The 21,262-nt window shown below is 38.8% G+C and overlaps 1 protein-coding gene and 1 long non-coding RNA gene across 4 annotated transcripts in view; one reads left to right on the top strand and one right to left on the bottom strand.

The window, feature by feature from the left end:
* epb41l2 (erythrocyte membrane protein band 4.1 like 2) overlaps positions 1–15,477 on the top strand; it is a 51,432-nt gene extending 35,955 nt beyond the window's left edge. The window contains exons 15-24 of one of the 3 annotated variants that reach the window (XM_062437605.1): positions 1,501–1,546; positions 1,705–1,748; positions 4,633–4,800; positions 6,698–6,766; positions 7,167–7,841; positions 9,117–9,245; positions 9,548–9,646; positions 9,904–9,984; positions 11,639–11,753; positions 12,038–15,477. In XM_062437605.1, coding sequence (XP_062293589.1) covers positions 1,501–1,546; positions 1,705–1,748; positions 4,633–4,800; positions 6,698–6,766; positions 7,167–7,841; positions 9,117–9,245; positions 9,548–9,646; positions 9,904–9,984; positions 11,639–11,743 — 1,416 coding nt within the window. In that variant the 3' untranslated portion in view covers positions 11,744–11,753; positions 12,038–15,477. Of the gene's footprint in view, positions 1–1,500; positions 1,547–1,704; positions 1,749–2,464; positions 2,525–4,632; positions 4,801–6,697; positions 6,767–7,166; positions 7,842–9,116; positions 9,246–9,547; positions 9,647–9,903; positions 9,985–11,638; positions 11,754–12,037 lie in introns of all 3 variants that reach the window. The other 2 variants (XM_062437603.1, XM_062437604.1) reach the window with 2 other exon arrangements.
* LOC133997884 (uncharacterized) lies at positions 14,140–20,190 on the bottom strand. Its single transcript, XR_009927316.1, has 3 exons — positions 19,774–20,190; positions 18,612–18,799; positions 14,140–16,141 (listed from the first exon to the last, which is right to left on the bottom strand). It is a non-coding gene; the product is annotated as an uncharacterized LOC133997884 (long non-coding RNA).
* Positions 20,191–21,262: the final 1,072 nt, after the last annotated feature.

The raw sequence follows: 21,262 nt of genomic DNA, 5'->3' as shown, positions 1-21,262 counted from the left end.
CTCCACGCATCAGGCACCACACTCACTCAAACGCTACCTGGACTCAAGAGATGTGTGATCCTGCTGCATAAACGCACACGTTGACATAACTTGGATCCCCACCCAGCCCAACCCTCTTCCGCTCCTTTCTTCTTTAGACCTATGTATATCCTGTATGTCTGTAAGTGTCGCCTCCCTCTATTCAACCCCCTGCCGACACCACCACTTCCTTTACCCGGTATTTTCTTTCCTCTTACAGTCCCTTCACCTGCCCAACCCCACTGTATTGTTTATAATGAGTAACAGAGAGTAGAATAGGTAGAATTTAACAAAGTTGTAAAATTCAGAGATTTTAATTAAAATATATTTTAAAAATGTAGAGAATGGAAAGGTATAGTAACAGATTTAAATACTGTATTAGAGACTATATGGAAAGATGAACAGGGTTTAATACACAAAGGCAAGAGAGTCGGTTTAACCAATTAGTTTAAATTGTAAAAGTTGACCGTTTTCATGCTTAAAAGGTATCACTTTGTGCATTTGCTCAACATGAAGGTTCATGTCATATCATAATAAAATAAAGTTGTATAATTAATTGGCACAATTCAAAATACATAAGTTGTCTTGCCAACACATTATTTTTGTAAATGCAGTTTTGCCTTCGTAGTGCACACAAAGCACAGTACTGAAAGGTTAGTTGTAGAGTAGATACTAGGACTGTATATACAGGATAGATAGCACCTAAAGCTTAATGGATATTTATTTATTATCACTAATGAATGTTAAGAATAAACAGTGTTACACCCCCCCCCCCCCCCCCCGATGTTCCCTGATGGACTCTGCTCTTCAGCCCCCTGACTGTTGTACGCTTTCGGCCAGGTTTTTAAATTAACTATGATGTTGTTTTTGGTGTTCACGTGGTGAATGAAGCTGATTTGTAAGCAAAGTCGAGCCTGAGCTACTGTTTTCTTAAGGGAGAGTATTGAACTAGAAAAAACTGTAGTCAAACCAAAAACATCTTAGTGCCCAGAACTTCCTGTTTGACTAAAAAGTAGCATTAGTACTCAAACTGTAGACACAGACACAGTAACTACAGTAGCTGTAGTATTTTGCTTGTTATATCCATGTTGTAGATACAGTGAACTGCACTTGGTTTTGTGATGTGGACTTTTCAGCGGTAGTGTGGTTCATATGACGGCCTCTTTCCCAGAACAGGATCGTGTACATATAAAGTTGCATTTATAAAAAAGATATATTACACAGACGGTGTAATATGTTGTAGTTGTACAAGTATCGCCTGCTGTCTCCCTTCTTTGACCCTCTCAGACTGTCATGTCTCACTCTTGCTGGGTTTGGTGCAGAGGTCACATGACCAGCAGCAGTGCTCCTAAACACCAAGGTTGCTGGGGAAGAAAATAGCTTTTCCCATCATCCATTTCACATTTTTCTTTCTTCGTCGCCCCCTCCCCTCCTTCCCTTCATTTTGTCACGACTACCATGGCCATGACTACAACATTGAAGGTTAAGGAGGTGGACTTAAGCCCTGGCGATGCGGAAACCACGGCCACCCAGGTCTGTAGGGCCCAGCATGCTTTGCAAGAATATTACAGGAATAATAAGATGAAGTGTAAAGTGGTTGTGAATATTGAGTGGAAATGGTTTTGTGGTGAGGTGGAGCAGACATGAAGTAAACCTAACCTTTCCTTACTTTCTCCCTGACTTTACCTCAACAACAGTCCCTTGGAGCCAGTGAGGCTACCCTCTCTCAGGTTCACACATTGTTATTAATTATTTGATTGTGTATTGGTCTGTCAATCATTTGCTTTGCCAGAGTTGGTTGGTTTGGTTTGGTTCACTCTTTTGTGTTGAAGTTGCCCTCATATGATGAAATGGAGTCAGTTTTTGAACTTCTTAGCTAATAAAGGCCCAATCTGGAAAACTAAATGTTGAAATAATCTAAATTTCTTTTTATAAATACAGCACAAACTTTACCCTTTATTTTACGTTTAAATTGCAGATTGGACCTGAGTGCAAAAACTGATCCAAAATGGGCACTTTCACCCAAAACCTTCACTTTCGATTGCTCTGCTGCGGCTGATGGTTTCACAGTTTGGTTTCTGGTTCACATCTGTGATGTCTGGGTTTTGCTGAAAGCATATTGGGGTTTGTTTGGTTTGTGTGACTGCCTGTTGGTGTTTTGAATGCTTTGAATTTTGTATGTTGACACAGGTATGAGTGGGGAGCATCATGTTCAACAATGATTTTAATTTGTACTTGTACCCATCCTTATTTATAATTTTCAGTACAATTTTTTTGTCCTCATTTATATTTCTCATTTATTTCCATTGGATTGTTATTATTTTCCAGATTTATTTATTTATTTATTTTGTAGTGTTTAAACACATTATTTATTTAATGATTATTGTTAACTTTCTTTTAAGTAATTTTCTCCATTTCATTTTTGTGCCGTATGTCTGCCTTCCAGAGTCCATTGAGAGTGCATGGAGACAATATTTATGTGAGGCACAGTAATTTAATGTTGGAGGTTGGTACTGGCGTCGACTGATGGCTGAATATAAGAACTACATGTTTCCGTGTACTCTGACGCCATCAGAACTACAACTTCCTCTGTACTTTACTGTACAAGACTGCTGCCCTCTCGCACTCTCAGGCTCTGTGTGCATGCTTGTGTGTGTGAGTGTGTGTGTGTGAGTGTGTGTGTGTATATTAAGACTACTCTCAATGCCAGCTCTTTCCATTTTTTTCTCTGTTATTCATGTACTATTGGAAATGTGATGGTATGAAAAGGGTTTTAACTCTAATTGTCCTAATTCACATGGCAGCTATTTAGAACTGCTAGGCTAGGAAACTTGACTGTTATGTATTATATATATATATATATATATATAGCAAATGTTTTTTATATTATTTTTTATATTGTTTTTATATTATATATGAATATTGTAAACAAGCCCACACAGAATTGTCACTTGTCTCTTCACTCAGGTTTTAGCATTTTTCAGCTAAAAGTAAACAGGAAGTAGTTGGCTAATATGTCAACTATTTAAATTTCATGGCCATTAATTTCTTATCTGTGTTTTTTAACCATGAGGTTTGGCTGTGCTAAACAGCAACAACACCCACAGCAGCTGCTTTAATCTTAAATTAGGACAGTTAATCTGCATGTTTTAAATGCAATCTGGACAATGCTAAATATTTTTTTGATGTGTATCTTGGTACACAACAGTACAGTACAGTTGGGAATGGTTTCCCAGGCTGAGTATTCACAATGGCTGCTTTGTGAAATAAGGTCAGCGGTGTGTGTGTGTGTGCGCGTGTGCGTGAACGTACCCGTCGACAGATCTTTTATGCATGCTCTGTGCATGTTGAATGCCATTTTGTTTTTGTTACATCTCGTTATGTCTCCAATATTTGATTGGTTAAAGAGTTTGATTATTGCCAGGCAGCTGCGTCTAACCTGACTAACCCTGCCTCCCTAACACACACCAGGAGCTTTCTCCCTGTTTTCCGGTGATTGGCTGCCAGCGTCGAGTGATGTGTGGTTTGATAACATAAAACAACTAAAACAACAGCAATATATCTTTTTCTGCAACATGGGACCGATAGTGATGCTTTAACAGTCAATGCAGTAGTCTACAGAGCATGTAGTATTTTCAGATAAGGGATTAGAGGACTGAAAATGAGGGATATCAAGAGGAAAGAAGAACATTCAAACATTCAGTTTCATTAATGTTCTTCCTCAATGTATTGTCTAATTTATCTTAATGCTGTAGATTTGATTCTATTATCTTTTTGTAGGACTCAGAAGTATTTATGAGCAAACAGGAACAGAATAGACTGAGATGACATGGAAAAGACACATTAGCTTAACAAGTGGCATAAAGGAAAATAAAAATCACATTCAGGTCAAATGAAAAAGTTACAAACAACTGAAACAGACAAAAAATGAGCAAACAGAGATCACCATTATCAGCTCCATGTTCTGCAGTCTTCCCTGCTGTTCCTGGTCCAATGAAGGAAAAACCCCTCAACAAAATGGACAAGCCTAGTTTCACTGCAGCCTGATTATATGCTACACACACCCACACACACACACACACACACACACACACACACACACACACACACAAAGAAAATACAGGTGACAGTACGTTCACCTCCAGCCAAATTTAAAATCTAGGCTCCAGTGAGACACGGCGTCCATCTTGAAATCCTCCTGATTGACAGACTAATGTTCCTGTGACCTGTTGAACCAAATTTTTTTTCCCCTCCTTCCCCCATCCCTCTCTCCTGTTACCCTTCCCTCCTTCCCTCTGTCTCCATCCCTTCCTCTATTCCTCTTCCTATTATCTTTATTTCATCCTGCCATCCCTCTTTTCAACCCACTTTTAATTATGGCCTTTTTTTTTCTTTCTTTGTTTCCACTTCCTTCTCTCTGTTTCCTTTCCATCGCTCTTCCACTCATCTGTCCCTCATTCCTACCTTCTTGCACTTGCTACCTTCATCCCTGCTAAACCCACCACCATCCTCCCTCATTCATCCATACTCATCTCATTTACCCTCTACCCCTCCCTCATCTCCCTCCCCTTTCCCCTCCCCCCCTCCTTCCCCTGCCCTCCACCCCACCATTAGGACCATGATAAGACCCAAGAAGACGTTCTGAAACACCAAGCTAGCATTAGCGAGCTAAAACGCTCCTTTATGGAGGCGCCACCTCCCTCTCCTCCTCAGCCCAACCAGTGGGAGAAACGTCTCACCTCCTCTCCCGCTACAACGATACGTGTTCAACAGCAACAAGTGGTACGTCTTGTCTGGATGTTTCTGTCTCGGTGACCTGCGGGGTATTTTACCTGCAAAACATTGAAACCATTGTACAGGTGACATGCTCTCATGCAAAGGGATGTGGTGTTTCAGAAGTGTATTTTCATGATTTACTGCAAAGAAACATCACTCTTTAAAACTCCTCAATTGTCTCCCTATGATCTTATCCTAAGGAGACTATTATAATTCGATTTTTTACCATTATTTGATTTCCATTACTTGTCATTTAACGCTCGCACATTATTCGATGGACTTAATGTGATTTTCTTCATCTGTAGGAAACTTTCTATCACTGGTTACTCGTAACTGTCACTGGTGCACTGCTCCTCCTTTTTCAGCTGGACTCACATTTTAGTACCTACTGCATATTGGTTTCATTCTCTTCTCTCTATGCTGTTCAGTTCTGTGTTACTTTTTTTTTGTTGCTCTGGTTTTTTTGTAAAAAATTGTTTCATTCTGCTCTGGTGCTCAGTACATAATCATTACAAGTTGCACAGGTGCAAAAAGCATGGCTGAGCTCTATGTTATTTGTACTTCAACTTTTCTCTAAGTGTGTGAGATATTGAGGTTTCATGTCTGGTGTGTTAATACGTTCATTGTGATTTTTTTTTTTTTGTCTTTCTGTCTGCTCTTAAATGATTCTTTGTCTACTTCTCTGCTGCATGTGTGTGTCGCTGTAGAGCCTTGAAGAGGAGATAGCTTCCATTCTTTTCAGTAGACACTCTGGCCTCTGTTCGGCTGCTGCGGCCGCCTGCAGTATTCCTGAACCAACACTAGATGCTGTTATAACCACATGTTCTTCCGCTACTTCTACTGCTGTCTGCAGTACCGCTGCACTTCAAGGGCCTCTTATTTCCTCAACTACTACTGAGGTGCTGTTGTTACTACTGAACATTTAGGAGTCAGTTTACTTTCATTCCAATCAATAAACACACAACTCAAAATTTGCATCTGGCAATTTAATGATCAGCCAGTCTTTTCATGGTTGTTTAACTGCTTTGTATGTGTTTAGTTGGTCACCTTGAAAGTAAACTGACATCCTGTAATGCTTCAGTTAACTAAGGATGCTTGCCAAATGTGTTAACACACTATAAGAGATGCGAGCTGTCAGTAATGCCTGTTGTGGATGCTGGATGAATGGTGATAATCCTTATTTTGTGTCGGACACCATTCATTCTTAATGAATCATGGATGCACAAAGGGCATGATAAATCTCATCTAAAACAACAGCTGATAAGAGCATGGATGTCATCTCTTTGTTATGTGATGGCAAATATGAATGTAGGTTTAATGCAAATGTAACAATCTGCTCAAATTTTGAATATGATTTTCACTAGCACCTTTAGCAAGAAAATAACTCTTTAAAAAGGAAAGTATTGAAGCAGCAGTTTGCATCGTTGTCTTCAAAAGACGAGGAAATTGCCATAATGTGCAGATTTTTCACATAGGCAAAAAAAAAGTCTAAATTCATTATGCTATGCCATATTTTGTGGTTATCGACATCGCAAAGACGTCCTTTTTCCCCCCCAGTTCTGTGTTCATGGGATATTCTCTTCATCTCTTCATTTTTAATTCTCCTTTCAACTCTTTTATTCCATCTCTTTTAATGCCTGCTGTGATGTACTTATATATACTTATATACTGTATGGAAATCAACTCAATTATGCATGAAAAGCAGGAAGAGAGAGGCAAAGAAAGAGAAATGGAGATAAGGAGAAAGGGAAAGAAAATTAACTCATTTTCCACCCCCCCCCTCCCTGTGCTTTGTTAACGAGCATCACCAAAAAAACAGTGAGATGACATTTAGTGCTGACAATGATCATGTAACTTCTGGTGTGTGATTGATAATTGTGGCGGTAACTTCTCTGTCACGCAGGCGAGTGCGCCCGAAACGGAAGCAGCTGCTGCCGATAACACGAACACTGACACCAAAGAACCTGGAAAGGTGGTCCTAACTTTACTCTCGTTACTCCCTCAAGCCTTCCATTCATGATGCTTCTTATCCATCGTTTCCTTCATTCATCTCATTCATTTTCCACTAGAAGTTTGAAATGTCCTGTTTTTACTACAGCTGACTATTCATTTGTTTGTCTTTCTACTTGTTCTTCTCACTTTTTCCGCATCTTTTTGTCATTTGGTCCACAGTTTGAACATCTTCATCTCCTTTTTATTCCTGAGTTTGTTAGCTGTTAATTTCTTTTCAGTTGAGATTTATGTTCAATGATCATGTTATGCTTTTGTTTTTGTCCCCATGCGTTTGTTGTGTATGTGTGTGCACCTCATTGTGTGTGCGTGTGTCTGTGCACAACGTGTACATGCGTGCCTGGGTATGTGCGTGTGTACAGACAACCGAAGTCGAAATCGAAGAAACCGTTGTCGTCCAAGAGGTTTCCAAAGCAACCAAACCCAGACTTGTCACAGTCACTCCCAGCTCCCCTGCTGAGCCGTCTGCGGAGCAGGAAACAAGAAAGCAGGAAGTGAAAGTCGTAGAGGAAGCAGTTGTGGAGGAAGAAGCAAAGGCGAGGAAGCAGGAGAGTGTTTCCTCTGAAAGTGAAAGCGAGGAAGAAGCAGAGTATCACCCAAATGTCTCTGTATCCATCTCTCACACACAAATACCAGAGGAGAAGGAAGAGGAAGAGGAACAAGAGAAGAGAGAGGAGAATAAGACGGCCGAGCAGGACATGCCGGCTCCAGTTTCTTCTTCTTCTTCTTCTGTTCCCGCTGAAGTCAGCCAGCCTGCAGAAGTTGCCTGTCAAGAGGGAGAGGAGTCCAGGACAGAGGAAGCTGAACCAGAGAAGACGAAGAACATTCCAGTGGAGGTGAAGGAAGGTGATGTGACCGAGGAGAGCACAGACGATCCAATGGTGACACCCGATGAAGCTCCCAACGGACTCACCGTGCCTGAGGAGGGCGTGGACGTGCCGGATGCACCTGCAGAGGAAGAGGAGGAGCCTAAAGTGAATGGAGAAGCCTCACTGGTTGAAGCAGAACCGCGTCCACAGGTTATTTGTTGCTCTGAGGTAAAGTCTTCACTGGGCCGACTGCGGAGCTTCCCTGGGGTTTGATCCCTCCTACCAACTGTAGAAACCCACTGTTTTTCCTTCCTGCTTACCACAGTGCCGGTTTCCTTCCTGCTTGCGTGAATTTCTAAGCCACATGTACATCCTCACACTCCTGTCCTAAAAAGAAACCTTGTCAGGTGTACAGTTAAAACTCCCTCAGAGCAGACAGAATAATTTTATTCACCATCATTGTTTTGATGTGTTGGTGTTGATGTCAAGTTATCACTCCCTATATAATTAATTTCAGATTTTCCTCATATTCATACATCATAATTTCTCTGTTAAACATACTTCATTACATCATCAACACTCCTAATCCACTCCCGCCCCACATAGTGTAGTGTTGTGTGGTGCTGTTATTGCTTCCTACTCGTTGACTGCATTTTATTTTAGTGTTGTGAAGTAAATGGGGCCTCAGTGGGAATTGCATGATGCTTTATTTTAGGCCAATATTTGCTCTTCGCTCTGCATGCCGTATTTCGTCTATGTGTGTGCGTTTGTGTGTCCTTTTATGTGTTTGGCAGTGATGCTTCTCTCTCCATTGGTGTTTAATTGGCTTGTCATGGTTTCACCATGGCAACAGCATTGTGGAAATCATCATTGCCAACCACTTCGTAAATGCCACCTGCTCATCTGAATGTCATCTTTGCATGTGGTTTACATCTCAATTGCCATTTTGTTTGCCAGTCATGTCAGTATGGCTTTTGTGTTACCGGCTCATGTTTTATGCATGTTTGTGCTGTGCTGTACTTTGAGTTGCATGTTGACACCAAAGATATTTCTGCAGTAGTGCTGCTGGTTTAGCTGTTGCTCTTTTATTGCATTAAATAAGTAGACATTGTCACGTTATGTTATTGCGCTGCATAAGTTTGTTTTCACGCATGTATTTCGCTGCATTTACTTGCATATTCTGTGTTTATACATCTACATTTATTGCTGTGTGTACCAGTGTGTATGGAACAGCTGAATCACTTCCCCTTCAATACAATACATTTAAATCAAATATGCAGTGGTTGTTTTTTTTTTGTAGTTTTAGTTAAATAAATAGTTTTAGTTAAATAGATAGTTTTAGTTAAACAAAATAACATTTTTATTGAACTGGAAGTGACTTTTTTTGCCCTAAGGCAAGTGCATAGATACCAAAATATTTCTTTATGATTCCCTAACTGTCTCACGTTTAATATATTAACCATCTTTCCTCCCCCCTCATCTCTCTCTCTCCTCCCCTCCCAGCCACCTGTGGTAAAGACAGAAATGGTGACTATATCAGACACGTTTGCAGCCCAGAAAACTGAGATAGCTACAAAAGAAGTGCCCATCGTACATACGGAAACCAAGACCATCACATACGAAGCTGCACAGGTGCACATTTAAGGGCAGCTTTGCTGCAAAACACAAAGCGCTTTATTTATTTATTTCAGCATTTCATTTTATTTTTATCTTAAGGGGCCTGTTAATGTTAAAGTTGTGTTTGAAAGCATGTTCCAAAAAGCTTCTTTTCTAGCAACAGTGCATGGCGCCAAGATTCATTCCTTCTCCCACAGGGAAAGGTTGCTTTTTTTTAAAGAAGAATTAGATGAATTGCACTTCAGGACAAAAGATGTTGTTTTAAACATCTAACGGGGATCTTTCTAAATTAGTCTCTCTTCTTCCTGTGTTATCAGTTGGATGGGAATGGCGATGGTGAACCTGGAGTGTTGATGACTGCTCAGACAATCACCTCTGAATCCCTGTGTACTACAACAACCACACACATTACCAAGGTACAGGCTGATGCTCCTATACAAACACACATGTCCATTTCTTGTGGATGAGTGTTCATGTGTTACATCAAATGATTTGGCTCAGACAGTCACCCCTCCATCTTTTGTGGGATAATCCACCAGACAGCTGCACAAACACAAACACGAACACGTTTGCTCACATTGAAGTCAGGTCTCTACAGGTGACCATGGCAACCATACATACCGTGTCATGGTATGACAGGCATCAAGTAATTGCTGTTGTATATTTGTTCCAGACATTAAAGGGTGGCCTATCAGAGACGAGGATTGAGAAACGCATCGTCATTACAGGTGACTGTGACATCGACCACGACCAGGTCAGTTTTCAGTCTCACAGCTGATCCCTCCGCTTTATCTGAGGTTTCAGCGGTGTGGGTTGCTCAATTCCCATCGAATGTGGGTGGTGTGAAAGGCTTTTCTCAAGCATCATTTTGTTGATATATAATTCTAAAACCTTAAAAATCAAAGATGTAGAAAAGTAGGAGACTTTTTGCATGTGGGTGTTTTGCTCTTACATTTTGACACTGTGGTAGGGAAACGAGGAGCTTATTTCATTCAGCTGACAAGCTCGCACAGGAGGTTTAATGAAGGCTTAAACTTTAGGGGAAATAAACTGACTTCTGGTGACGTGTTGATCAGGTTGCTCGCAGTCTGAACGCACAGTCTATTTACTAATCACTCATTAGAAATGCCAGCAAGCCATTAGTCACACCCAGATCCCACCCATCCATTGGCTGTGATCTGCCAAGTCTGTGTCTACACTTACTCACCCATATGTCTAGAAAATGTCTTAACCTTTTTTTTTAAATTTCTTTATCATTCTGTGTCAGAATTCATTGCTTGTCTTGATTTACTGTCCTTGTCAGATTTGTCAAATATTTGCAGTGTACACCAGTGAATTTGTTTTAAAATGAGATTAAAGATAATAATAATAATTATATAACATATTTATATCCCATACATAATTTGAGACTATGTGTATATTTGGCCACATATTCTTCACCCTAAATTTAGGAACTATCTCCTAGTCCACTGAACCACTAAGCATGAACTTTTCTCGTCATAATATAAAGTATTTGGTTGCAAATCCTTCACAGTCTTTGACACGCAGTCATCAGCATGTACTTAGTATTCCCTGCTGATAGTCTGCTGAGTCTGTTCTACAGCCGTAATGACTTGTCATAAAATGAGCTGAGATTTTTACACTGTTCACCCAGTGTGGATATGATCACCCTTAAAACAACAAGTTATGGCTCACTGTCAATTTACTTACAGATTGAGCTGTAATAATGGAATCAAAAACACTTTCCTAATTTGTAAATTTGATAAAACATCATAAAGATATTTGATGTTTATTTCTCATGTGAGACTCTCATTCGTTCTGACACTCGCTAGTGGGCGGCTGTTATTTGTGTGATAAACTCTGAAAAGAGGACTGTGGTGTCAGAATGCTTGTAGCGCCCTCAAAATATCTCAAATGTATAAGTAAAAGTGTATTTTGTTCAGGTCTGGATCTGCATGGATCCCTCCATCACTGGTTTGTTTAAGTTGCCTGTCTGTGCCGATATGCTGGATTTACACAAGAACAAATGTAAGATAACTGATGTGACTTACATTTGATGGCTTCTCTCATTTACAAGAAGTAAAGTGAACAGATTTGGGTCACACCGAGATGGAAATGTGATTTATGTGTTTTAATATAATTTCACAGCTCTATCTGAAGCCATTTTACCTCATCCAATTTACATCCTTGCTATTAAACATTCACTTAACCCGCAAAATGTAAAATGGAGCTCTAAATCCAGCATTCTTGTTGTTTTCGTTTATGCTTCTTCTTTTATTTTTCATTTAACTCCACCATTCCCCCCCCCCCCCCCCCCCCCCCCCCCCCCCCTCCTCTCCTTCCACGTCCACCTCCACTGCCCACTGTGCTCGGTGCTGCCACTGTATGGTTGCCCCTCGGTACTGCAGGCACTGGCCCAGGCCATAAAGGAAGCCAAAGAGCAACATCCTGACATGTCTGTTACCAGAGTGGTGGTTCATAAAGAAACTGAACTGGCTGAGGAGGAGGATTGACAGAACTCAGGTAATAATAATAATAGTAACTCATTATTATTATTATTATTATTATTATTATTCACGGTGAAAGTAATATCAGAGATCTGTATTAACCGCTAGTTTAGATTGTTGAGGATAAAGTCTAAGAAAATCAGAGAAATGAAATGAAAAATTTCATCCAGGAAGGTGAACATCATCAGCATTTAGGGGAGTATTTTGATAAAAGGGGATGTTAAAATTAGAAAGGTAGGCAGTGACGGATGAAGAAATGTTTACATCACACCACCTCTATGTTTCACCCCCAATATCCAGAGTTGAAAGGGCCACCGTGACTGTTTTCTCCGTTGATGTTAAACGACCTTCATCACCCCACAACAACCAACCTTGACTGACTGAAGAAGAAGAGGAGGAGCTAGAGAACAGGAGGATGAGAGGGGGGGAGGGGGGAGGAGGTTAGACAAACGGAGAGAAGCTGCCAATCTCTTCCAAGTCGGTCTTTCTTACATGTCTGTGGTGCATCTAAATCCCTCACTCCAAAACTAAGTAAAAAAAAAAGAAAAATAATAACCTCACTCTTTCTGAGGGAATGAAAGAACCACTTTGTTAGCTAAACATTTGTAGCGTGTTTTTATTTTTTAATAGTTCTTTTTTTTCTTTAACTGTTTGTTTTATAAAGAGAGAAAAGATAATGTGTCTGTCATGTTTTGCAAAGATAAAACCTGTAGGGATGCACTGCTAACCAATCCTGATAAGAAATTAGGTTTTTGCCTTTTTTTCAGACATTAAAGAAGCTTTCAATTTCTTCAAATTTCTCAAAAACAAATTAAATTCACTAGGATGTTTTTTGGAATCTGTATCAGCGGAAAAGTGGCATTAGTGCATTCCTAAATTTAAAAAAACAACACAAAAAAAACCAAGTTATTTGTTAAATTACAGCTCCCTCTTACTTCATTTATTTCATGTCTACAGTAACAAAAAGAACTACAGTTCACATTGTTTTTTGGCTTTGAACATAGACTCATTTTAAGTATTTGTTTTTCAAAGTGTAACAGAATCCAACAGTCTCACTTATTAAAACACACTCATAGTCAGACTAACAGTAAAACCAGTTAAAACACATTGTCACACCATTTTTTTTACTAATTACAGAAGACGGTGTAATTACAGAAAATAGGGAGCTGTAACTTAAATATTGCAGTAAAAACCAACCAACCACGTTTTTTTTATTTTTATGATTCTGTCTTTTATTTTTCTGTAAGTATAGTTATTATTCATCCACATTCCTCGTGTGTTGACTCATCTTTGAGTCAGTTTGTTTTCAGTTCAATTCACTTTTAACTTCACTCTAAGAAAAGAAGTTGTTTTACCATTGAAGGCGGGAATGAGAGGAATCTTAATTTGGTCTGAGAGTTTAACGTATTATGCATGAGAAGTAGAATTCATTGTGAGATGGCGAGGTTTTAAATTTTATTTTTACTGAATGGAAATGAATTTAAACTGAAAATGAACTGACTTTAAAGCTGGCATATACAACTTTCTGTGCAGTTAAAAAAAACAAAACGAAAGTTATTAGATGGGAGCAGCTTTTCGTTAGCTATGCGCTGTCCCTCGGCCCACCCACTGCATGACACTAGCCATTCCTATTGGGCCGCAGGGAAGCCATTTTTGATTGGGAGAGAGGACCAGTAAACTGAATGATTATTGGGAGATAGAGGTTGCGCTGTGCAACACCAAGTTAAGTTTTAGATGAGAGTGGGAAAAGGATTTGAACGTTGATGCAGGTCAGGCTTTTTTATGGCAAGGGCAAGCTTCAGTCATGTGACTTGGCATCCTGCAGTTAATTGAAGCAGTTTTAATATTCTTTGACAATGTTTAAACATAATCTGAGAGTGTTGTGCTACCAGCTCCACAGGTACCAAAACCACTAGAAAAACAAAATAGTCTCACATTCAGACTTGATTTCTGGTTGGCTGTCACTGTCTACCAGTGCCATAGTTCAGCACTTAATTTAGCTCCTAACTTAATTTCATGTGAGACCAGATAATAACAACCAAACTCTAAGAAGGAGGAGATCTGGCATTACATTCAGCATATTTTCACACACGTTTTTACCGTGCAAGAGTATCTTGAGCAAGTCTGAATAGAAGGCTACTGTGTTAATTGGTTTGAGGGTGTGTAGATAAAAGATGATTTGGACTCGTACAGCATGTCTTGATAAGATTATCTTCAACCTGATGCTGGCTGTGTTTTAACTGTTTCACCACAACCAAATATTCTGCAGTATCAATGTTTTGTTGTATCCTTCATCATTGCACCACAAAAAAAACCTCCACTCTAAATCTTTCAGTATGCTGTTAAGAGTACACACAGAAACAGTTACAACATAACCGTAAACATGCAGACCCAAAGGGAAGTGCTCTTGAAATCCCTAAATGGAATCTCATGATGTTTTATTCATTTGTGTAAATAATCGTGGCATGAAATGCGTTTCAAACAAGGTCCGCTTGGTCTAAACGCATTTAGTTGACAGATTTTCAGTGTGAGCAGTGAAAAACAAACAAACAAACAAAAACACAGTTTCAATCCAACTGATAATCAAAAAGCAAAGTGCCACAGATAAATGTAAAAAAAAAAAAAACCACATTCCACTTTGACGTGCCTAGATTCATCCACATCCTGTCTGACTGGACATGATTTGAATTGGAGTCAACAGAATAATTAATGTTTTTACACACTTTTTTCACATTTGAAATTCCATAAAAGCAAATCAATTGAAGAGTTTTAGCCAGATATGTGATTTTATTTGTAACAGCAGGTGAACATTATTATGTACCTCTTAATTTGACTCTTTTTTAAAAGTTGTTGTCAATGTTGACAATGGAGTGGTAATGACGGTCTAGGCCGTCTTTTGGGAAACACTGGTCTGACCTCTACTATGCAGTTAAATGACATTCCAGATGAGGGTGGAGTATTAACCTCTAACCCTCTTTCAAAGAGACAGTAGCAGAAAACAATAATAAAAAAAAAAAAACACTAGGCAGCTTTGGAGGCTTTCGCTGTCCCAAAAAAAAAAAAAAAGAGTCTTTTAAAAAGCATCGGCTCTATCACAACTGTATTTGTAGCTTGCATTTCTCATCATTTGTCGTATTTTCTCTGTGAAACTGATCTAGTTGTTGAAAGACAGGATTTATTGTGCTCCTTCTTGGAAATTTTCTAATATTGTCAGTGTTTTTTGACGTTAAATGAACACCACTACAAATCAAATTTTCTGCCACTATTTTCCTTTTTGTACTTCTGTGCTCGAGGCGTAACCTGTTTAAGGTTGGCCTGGGCTCTGTTTTAACCAATCACAGGAGCTGTGGGGCTGCGAGGTAAGGTTTTCCAAAAATGGTATTACAAATGAATGTGTGGCCACAGCAACTTTTATTAAGATGAAAAAACAGCACAGACAGAGTTGGGCTGTTGAAAATGTTCATTTTTTTTTAAAGGCAGCTCCATGAAGTCACTACATGGATACTGATGATGAATCTACGCCAGCTGATTTTAAATGTCAGGGATTTCAACATGGTACCCAACAGCATGCTGCCCTCAGATATACAACTAATTCACAGTGTACTACGTTCTTTACAGTTATATCTCAGGCGGCTTTGTACTGCAGTTTGGCCAAATGGTACAGTTTAAAGTGAATTAAAACCAGCACCATTTTCTATTTTAACAAAGTAAAAACTCACTGGCAAAAAAAAAAAAAAAAACTTTATTAAAAAAATTATAATTTTGGAAAACCAACCAACTGCCTCATTGCTCCCTCTTAGCATACCAATGATCACTGGTAGGGTTTTTTTTTTTCTATCTACAGTAGCAGCTTAATTGTCTTGTGTCTCCCCATACACAGCCACTCCTCCCCTGTGTAACACTGTTTAAATAAAGGATTGTTATACTCTGAAATGTCCTCATCTCTTCTTTCATTCATTAGTTACTTTTTTGATAAAACAAGACCTGTATGTTAATGTACATGAGTCGTAATTGTATGACACTTTAGTACTTTATGTCCAGGTAGTATAATAATGCAATTGCAGTAAAAAATGAATATAAACACAGCTCTAAAAGATACTTTTAGCTTGTGATGATGAATCCCAGATTTCCCTGAGCATTTGAAGAAAAGTTGCTTGATGAAAACAGGTCTCTGTTGATGAAATTAGTCACATTGCTCTGTTCAGGTAGTTTGAAGTCATGCAGATTGACTGAACTGCTTAATGTGTCTTCAGGCCTGTTTTTATATGTCCATAGACATTGGTGTGTCCTGTCAGGTGTGTTAGTGCTATCCGATGCTCCTCCTCCTCCTCATGTGTGCACTTTGGTTCATCGGTCTGTAGATGGCGCTTCTGTCCTGCGGAAACCCTGACAGGCCAGACTCCACTGTGGATGAAAGGAATATCCAGAGGAAGACTTAATACATTTTCCAGAATATAATATATGCCCATTGGGAACACAATAGACAGCATTAACATGTTTCATCTTTTTTTCTTTGGTTAAGGTGAACTTTCCAAAGCTTCGTTTTAACCCTTACATACTGTTAAGGGTCAAATCCGACATTTTTTTTTTTTTTTACCTTTGAGAGCTGCAAAAACATCCTTTACACATTTTTTTAGGTGCACTTTTCCTAATGTGACCCCAAATATACAAAAAAGAAATGCATCATTTTTTGGTGATACACATTTTGTATATGCAAATGTAAATTTGACTCAAACATCAGCATTCAAACATGTTGGTGTATTCTTCATATTCTATAAAATGGTCTTCTAAAATAAAATAGTGATTAATGTCTTTTTTCCCATAGATAAACACTGTTTGCTCTCTTACAGTTTTATTAAGAATGAATTAAACATTTATAAATAACTGATGGGGAATTTATGAATGTGAATAGGTGTAAAGACTAATTACTATGCAGAATATGAACAGTATAGGGCTAAGACAGACCCCACGGTCAATAGGAATCATTCTGGTGGTCGGTGTCACCATATAGCCTAACAAGCAACATATAGTTTGGCAAAGCTGTTTATAATAATGTAGTTTTGTTTACTCAAGGAGGGCTTCACTAAAACATATTAAGGAGAATGTATGGTTTGCACATGTGCAGAGACCTGCAGTTCCTCCAGCTTCAGTGATATTGAACAGGTGAGAGCAGGTAACCAAATATCATTAACTCTTGTGTACACTACTTTTATGTGATCTTATGTTAATTGAATTAAACAGGAATGGCTCCTCTTTGAAAGCCACTACAGAAGCTCGAGCTAGTTGACTTACTTTAATTGTATTATTTATATTGCAATGTTGGCATACATTCACTTTGCTAACATTTAACAGTATAATTAAGCTTTTTTACTGTTATAGTGTACTGCCATTTGCAATATGGGGCTTCTCATTTTTTAAGCACTGTTAAATGAGCGACTATGTTTTTCAAGCTGTAGAGTCTCTGCTGTGGTTTGGCCATGATGCAGGTTAGATGTCTCCAACTCTCCCAGGAAACAGTAGCGAGTCCCACCACTTTACAGAGTGAGTCTTTATTCAATGTACTTTTAAGGTGGAAGTTTACCTCTCAGTTACCTAACTAAAGTGCAACTCAATCATCTGCCTTCTGGTGATGTGATCAGTTTTGAGCCTTGATAACTGAGAACTCAGTAACATGATTGCCACTGATGCACAGTAAATGACTAAGATGACCCTTACTCAATTATACTTCCTGCCATATACTGCCATTGTGACACTAACAGTAATGTAGGTAGTATGTTCTGAAATGTATTATAGTGACGTCCTGAAAACTAGTTATAATGACCTATTTTGCAGCTGTTTGATAGGAAAAGTTGAACACAATTTTTACTGAAGGGACATCACAGAGTGGATGGCTTTTTCAAACTTATTACAACATCGCTGAATCACCATCCATGTCCAATATGATAAAAGTCTGGATTTATATCCCCATCTTGTTTTGATGGTGATCTCATCCCAAAAAACCCAAGTTAATGGCCAAACTATGCAGTGAACTTTACCGGGGTTGTGATTGTTTTACTCACCACAGATTGGAACTTGTCTAACAAACGTCTACACAACTAATATCCTCACTTTCATATATCCAGATATATCCAAAAGAAAAACAGATGGTGAAAGACCTACGATCTTTACAGAATGTGTGTATGACTGAGTGAGTGTCTGTGTGTATTTTATGTCAAAGCTAAAGCATAAAAGTCAGGTCAGGTTTACACTATCAAAATAACACTTGTTACTGGAGCACAAAACAAAACACACACAAATGTTAAAAACCTGCAGCAGCCCACCCTTAGACACAGTTTCTCTCTCGCACATATTTTACATGTTAACATATGTACACAAACCAGGACAAACTTAGTCTCATCCTAAAAATTTCACTTTTCCCTTTTTCTTTTTTTTTTGTGACCTATTTTGGATATTTTTAATTATTTAGAGTTCCCTGGTTTCAGGGTCCAGAGACCTGGGAGTGACACGAGCTGTCAAGTATTGTTAAAAAAGACAATGTGAATGTGACACGTTTGACATTATTTGTTTTTAGACATGATGACGCTCTTATTGTGCTGTGGAAGTTGGTATTAAATGAGAATATTTAGGTAAAATGATGTGTAAAGGTGGTAGCTGCAGTATAGTGATTGATAGCATGTCTTAAAACCTCCCATTTGGACTCCATTTTCATGTCGGAATCCTTACAATGTTGAGAGTGTACATATTTATAGTACTGTATGTATGGTCCTGCCTGTCTCCCTACAGTATCCATTTAACTCCACGGCAACATGTTAAATATAACATAGCAAGGGGGTCTGGACATGGGATACACATGAAAACTTAATAACATGCCTACCCTGTCTGAGTTTCCAGCTGAGATAGATAATGAGTTGCAGCAGTAGCAGACAGACGGACAAGAACAACACCAGGCCCAACAGCCAGAGAGGAAGAAAGCTGTCTGACTCTCCGTCTGTCTGTGCGACTGTCTGTCGGAAGAGCAGAGCCAGATCAGCCCAGGGCCCACTCAGCACCTGCATACTGCTCCTGCATGGGAGAACGTCAAGAAAAAGAGAGGAATTCAGGGTTGATGTGATAATGTATACAAATTTGTGATTTAGGCTATATAAATAGACCTTACTCGACTTGAGTACAACCAAAAGCATTGAGATTTTTGAGTGTGAGTTTAATCGACTGGGATCATTTAAGCAGAATAACAATGACTGAATGTGAAAAATTGTCTGGAAGTGGCACAAAAGGTCATTATCCCTTTGAAAACCAGCATGCGATAATGATTTCCATGCTGATAAACGGTGATATTCTATTCAAAGCATTCAAGGCGGTTGGGGGGAAATTATGTAGTTGTATTTCTCATTATTCTCTAAGTGATTGCAGCCTTTTTTAAGCCTGACATATAATGAATAACTTTAATTTCCAAGTAGGAATAATTTGACTGTTATTGTCTTTGAGTGCAGTCATATTTTAATCATATTGTTGCACACATGATATTTAAAAAACAGGAAAATGTGTTTGTATCTAGCGTCAGCATGCAGGTCAGTATAATGAATTGATGTTACTGTGTCGTTTTACTGTCATGAAACATGTAATGACATTGATTTTGAGTAGAAATATTTGTCTTGATATTGATTTGAAATGGATCATACAAGCTTTGAGTAAAGTGTTAGGAAGACACACCGCTGTAATAACACTTGTTTTATTGATACTGTATGTTTAAGCCATAGCACACGTTGCCTTCAAAAAAAGAACAAATCTGGCACATGTGAACACTTTGCCCTCTGCAGTAATTTGTAAGACAAAATCAACAACACTACAATGTATTTAACCAGCCAGAAAAAGCAGCCATTTTTCAGACATCCACAGTCTGTTGACTTTCATAATCTTTTTACGCAAACCACCAAAGCTTAAGACGGACAAAGAAGTATAGAGGAATTAATCAAAGAGCAATAGATGTCAAAGATACATCAGTTAACAGACACAGATATCCCAAAATATCTACTTACAGTTTTCAGGTTCCTTTAAAATGCAGATTTGAATGATGGTCGTTGGAGAAGACTTGCAGATGACAACCAAACACTGAGCGAGTGAGTTAGTTGTACTGAAAGTCGTCTTTACTCATATTCAGTTTTCTCCGGTAGTTAGATTTTGAGTGGAGGCCCAGTGTCCTCCCAGTTTCTTCTTGTATGTGTCTTTTTTTTATCTGTCTATTTTTCTGTGATTGTTTTTTTCTCTCTCTGTCTCGCTCTCATTGGCTGATGATGTGAACTTTGGTCTTTCCCAACAGTCAAACCTTGTGATTGCTAAGAAGATTAGCTGAACCAGCCTGGCTGGCCTGTGTACGTGTGTCTGAATGTGTATATGTGAGCTACAGGTTGGATTTGTAAGTTCACTGTCCGCAAAACAGTGAAAACTGAACACTTGTGCTTTTTTTAATGCTGTTGGTTCTCTGTGTGTGCATGCGTTGGTGCCTCGAGTAATGTTTTGATCATTGAACTTTGGCCCTTAACCTTAGTGTGTGCTCACTGTGTCATAAAACAAACTCACTCACTCATACATAGACACAGCTGCTTTTTTCAGCTTCTCCCTGTCCATTTGGAAATATTTTTCTAATGTCTCCTACTTGTCCTACTTTTATGCTCTTTGACTACTCCTTCTTTTTTTTGTTTTCAGACTCAGATACCTGTCTCATCTGTGGCAGTATTTGATTAATTAATGAACTCACATCAAATACATTTAAAACACAATAAATTTACTAATACAGTTGACTGCACTATTTGTGTCTCGTCATGTTTTTACATATATATTCTGATTTTGGGGGGCGTATTAATAGTTGTGTCAATCACGCTCTATTTATGGTGTGAGATAAAAGTTAACTGAATTTTAGTGTGCAGGTTGTTGTGTTCTTTCACATCCAGAGTTTCTCATCTCACTGTTTGATTGTTAAAAATGCCTCTCCTTTGTGGCTCATCGGAATAAAATTTCTGTGTTCAGAAATCCATCACAGTTCAACGATAATAGAAACTGTTGTTGGTATTGTTACCAACAGGATCTTTTACAGTACTGCAGTATATGTCTACAGCTGTTGACTCAAAACTATTGAGAGGGATCTGAAATCATTTAGCTGTGGGTGTATGTAGTTCTAAATAAAAATGGACGGTCTCAGATGAGATTTGTCTCCAAATGTGGTTTTGCTGTTTTTCCACTCCTAACCAGCTTACAGGCTAACAGACAAACCTCATGAAATACCAAAATGCAGCGACTAGTCCAAGCTTTACATTGACACACTAACCACTGGTCAAAGTAGATATTTACTGAAGCCATTAGGCCAAAAGTCACTGTTGGGCAACTTACCACAGAAACATGAGGACAGCATTGTAACCTATTTGCAGCCAACACATTCCCTGTTCTTATTTGGTGAAGCAGGAAGTGTCTCTGCCCTTGGTGCAATTTAAGACTCATTTAAACACAAACCAGTACTCTTTTCCTCATGGG

This window comes from Scomber scombrus, chromosome 17 (genome assembly GCF_963691925.1).
Source record: "Scomber scombrus chromosome 17, fScoSco1.1, whole genome shotgun sequence".
Lineage (NCBI taxonomy): Eukaryota > Metazoa > Chordata > Actinopteri > Scombriformes > Scombridae > Scomber > Scomber scombrus.
This window is presented reverse-complemented; position numbering and strand designations above follow the sequence as displayed.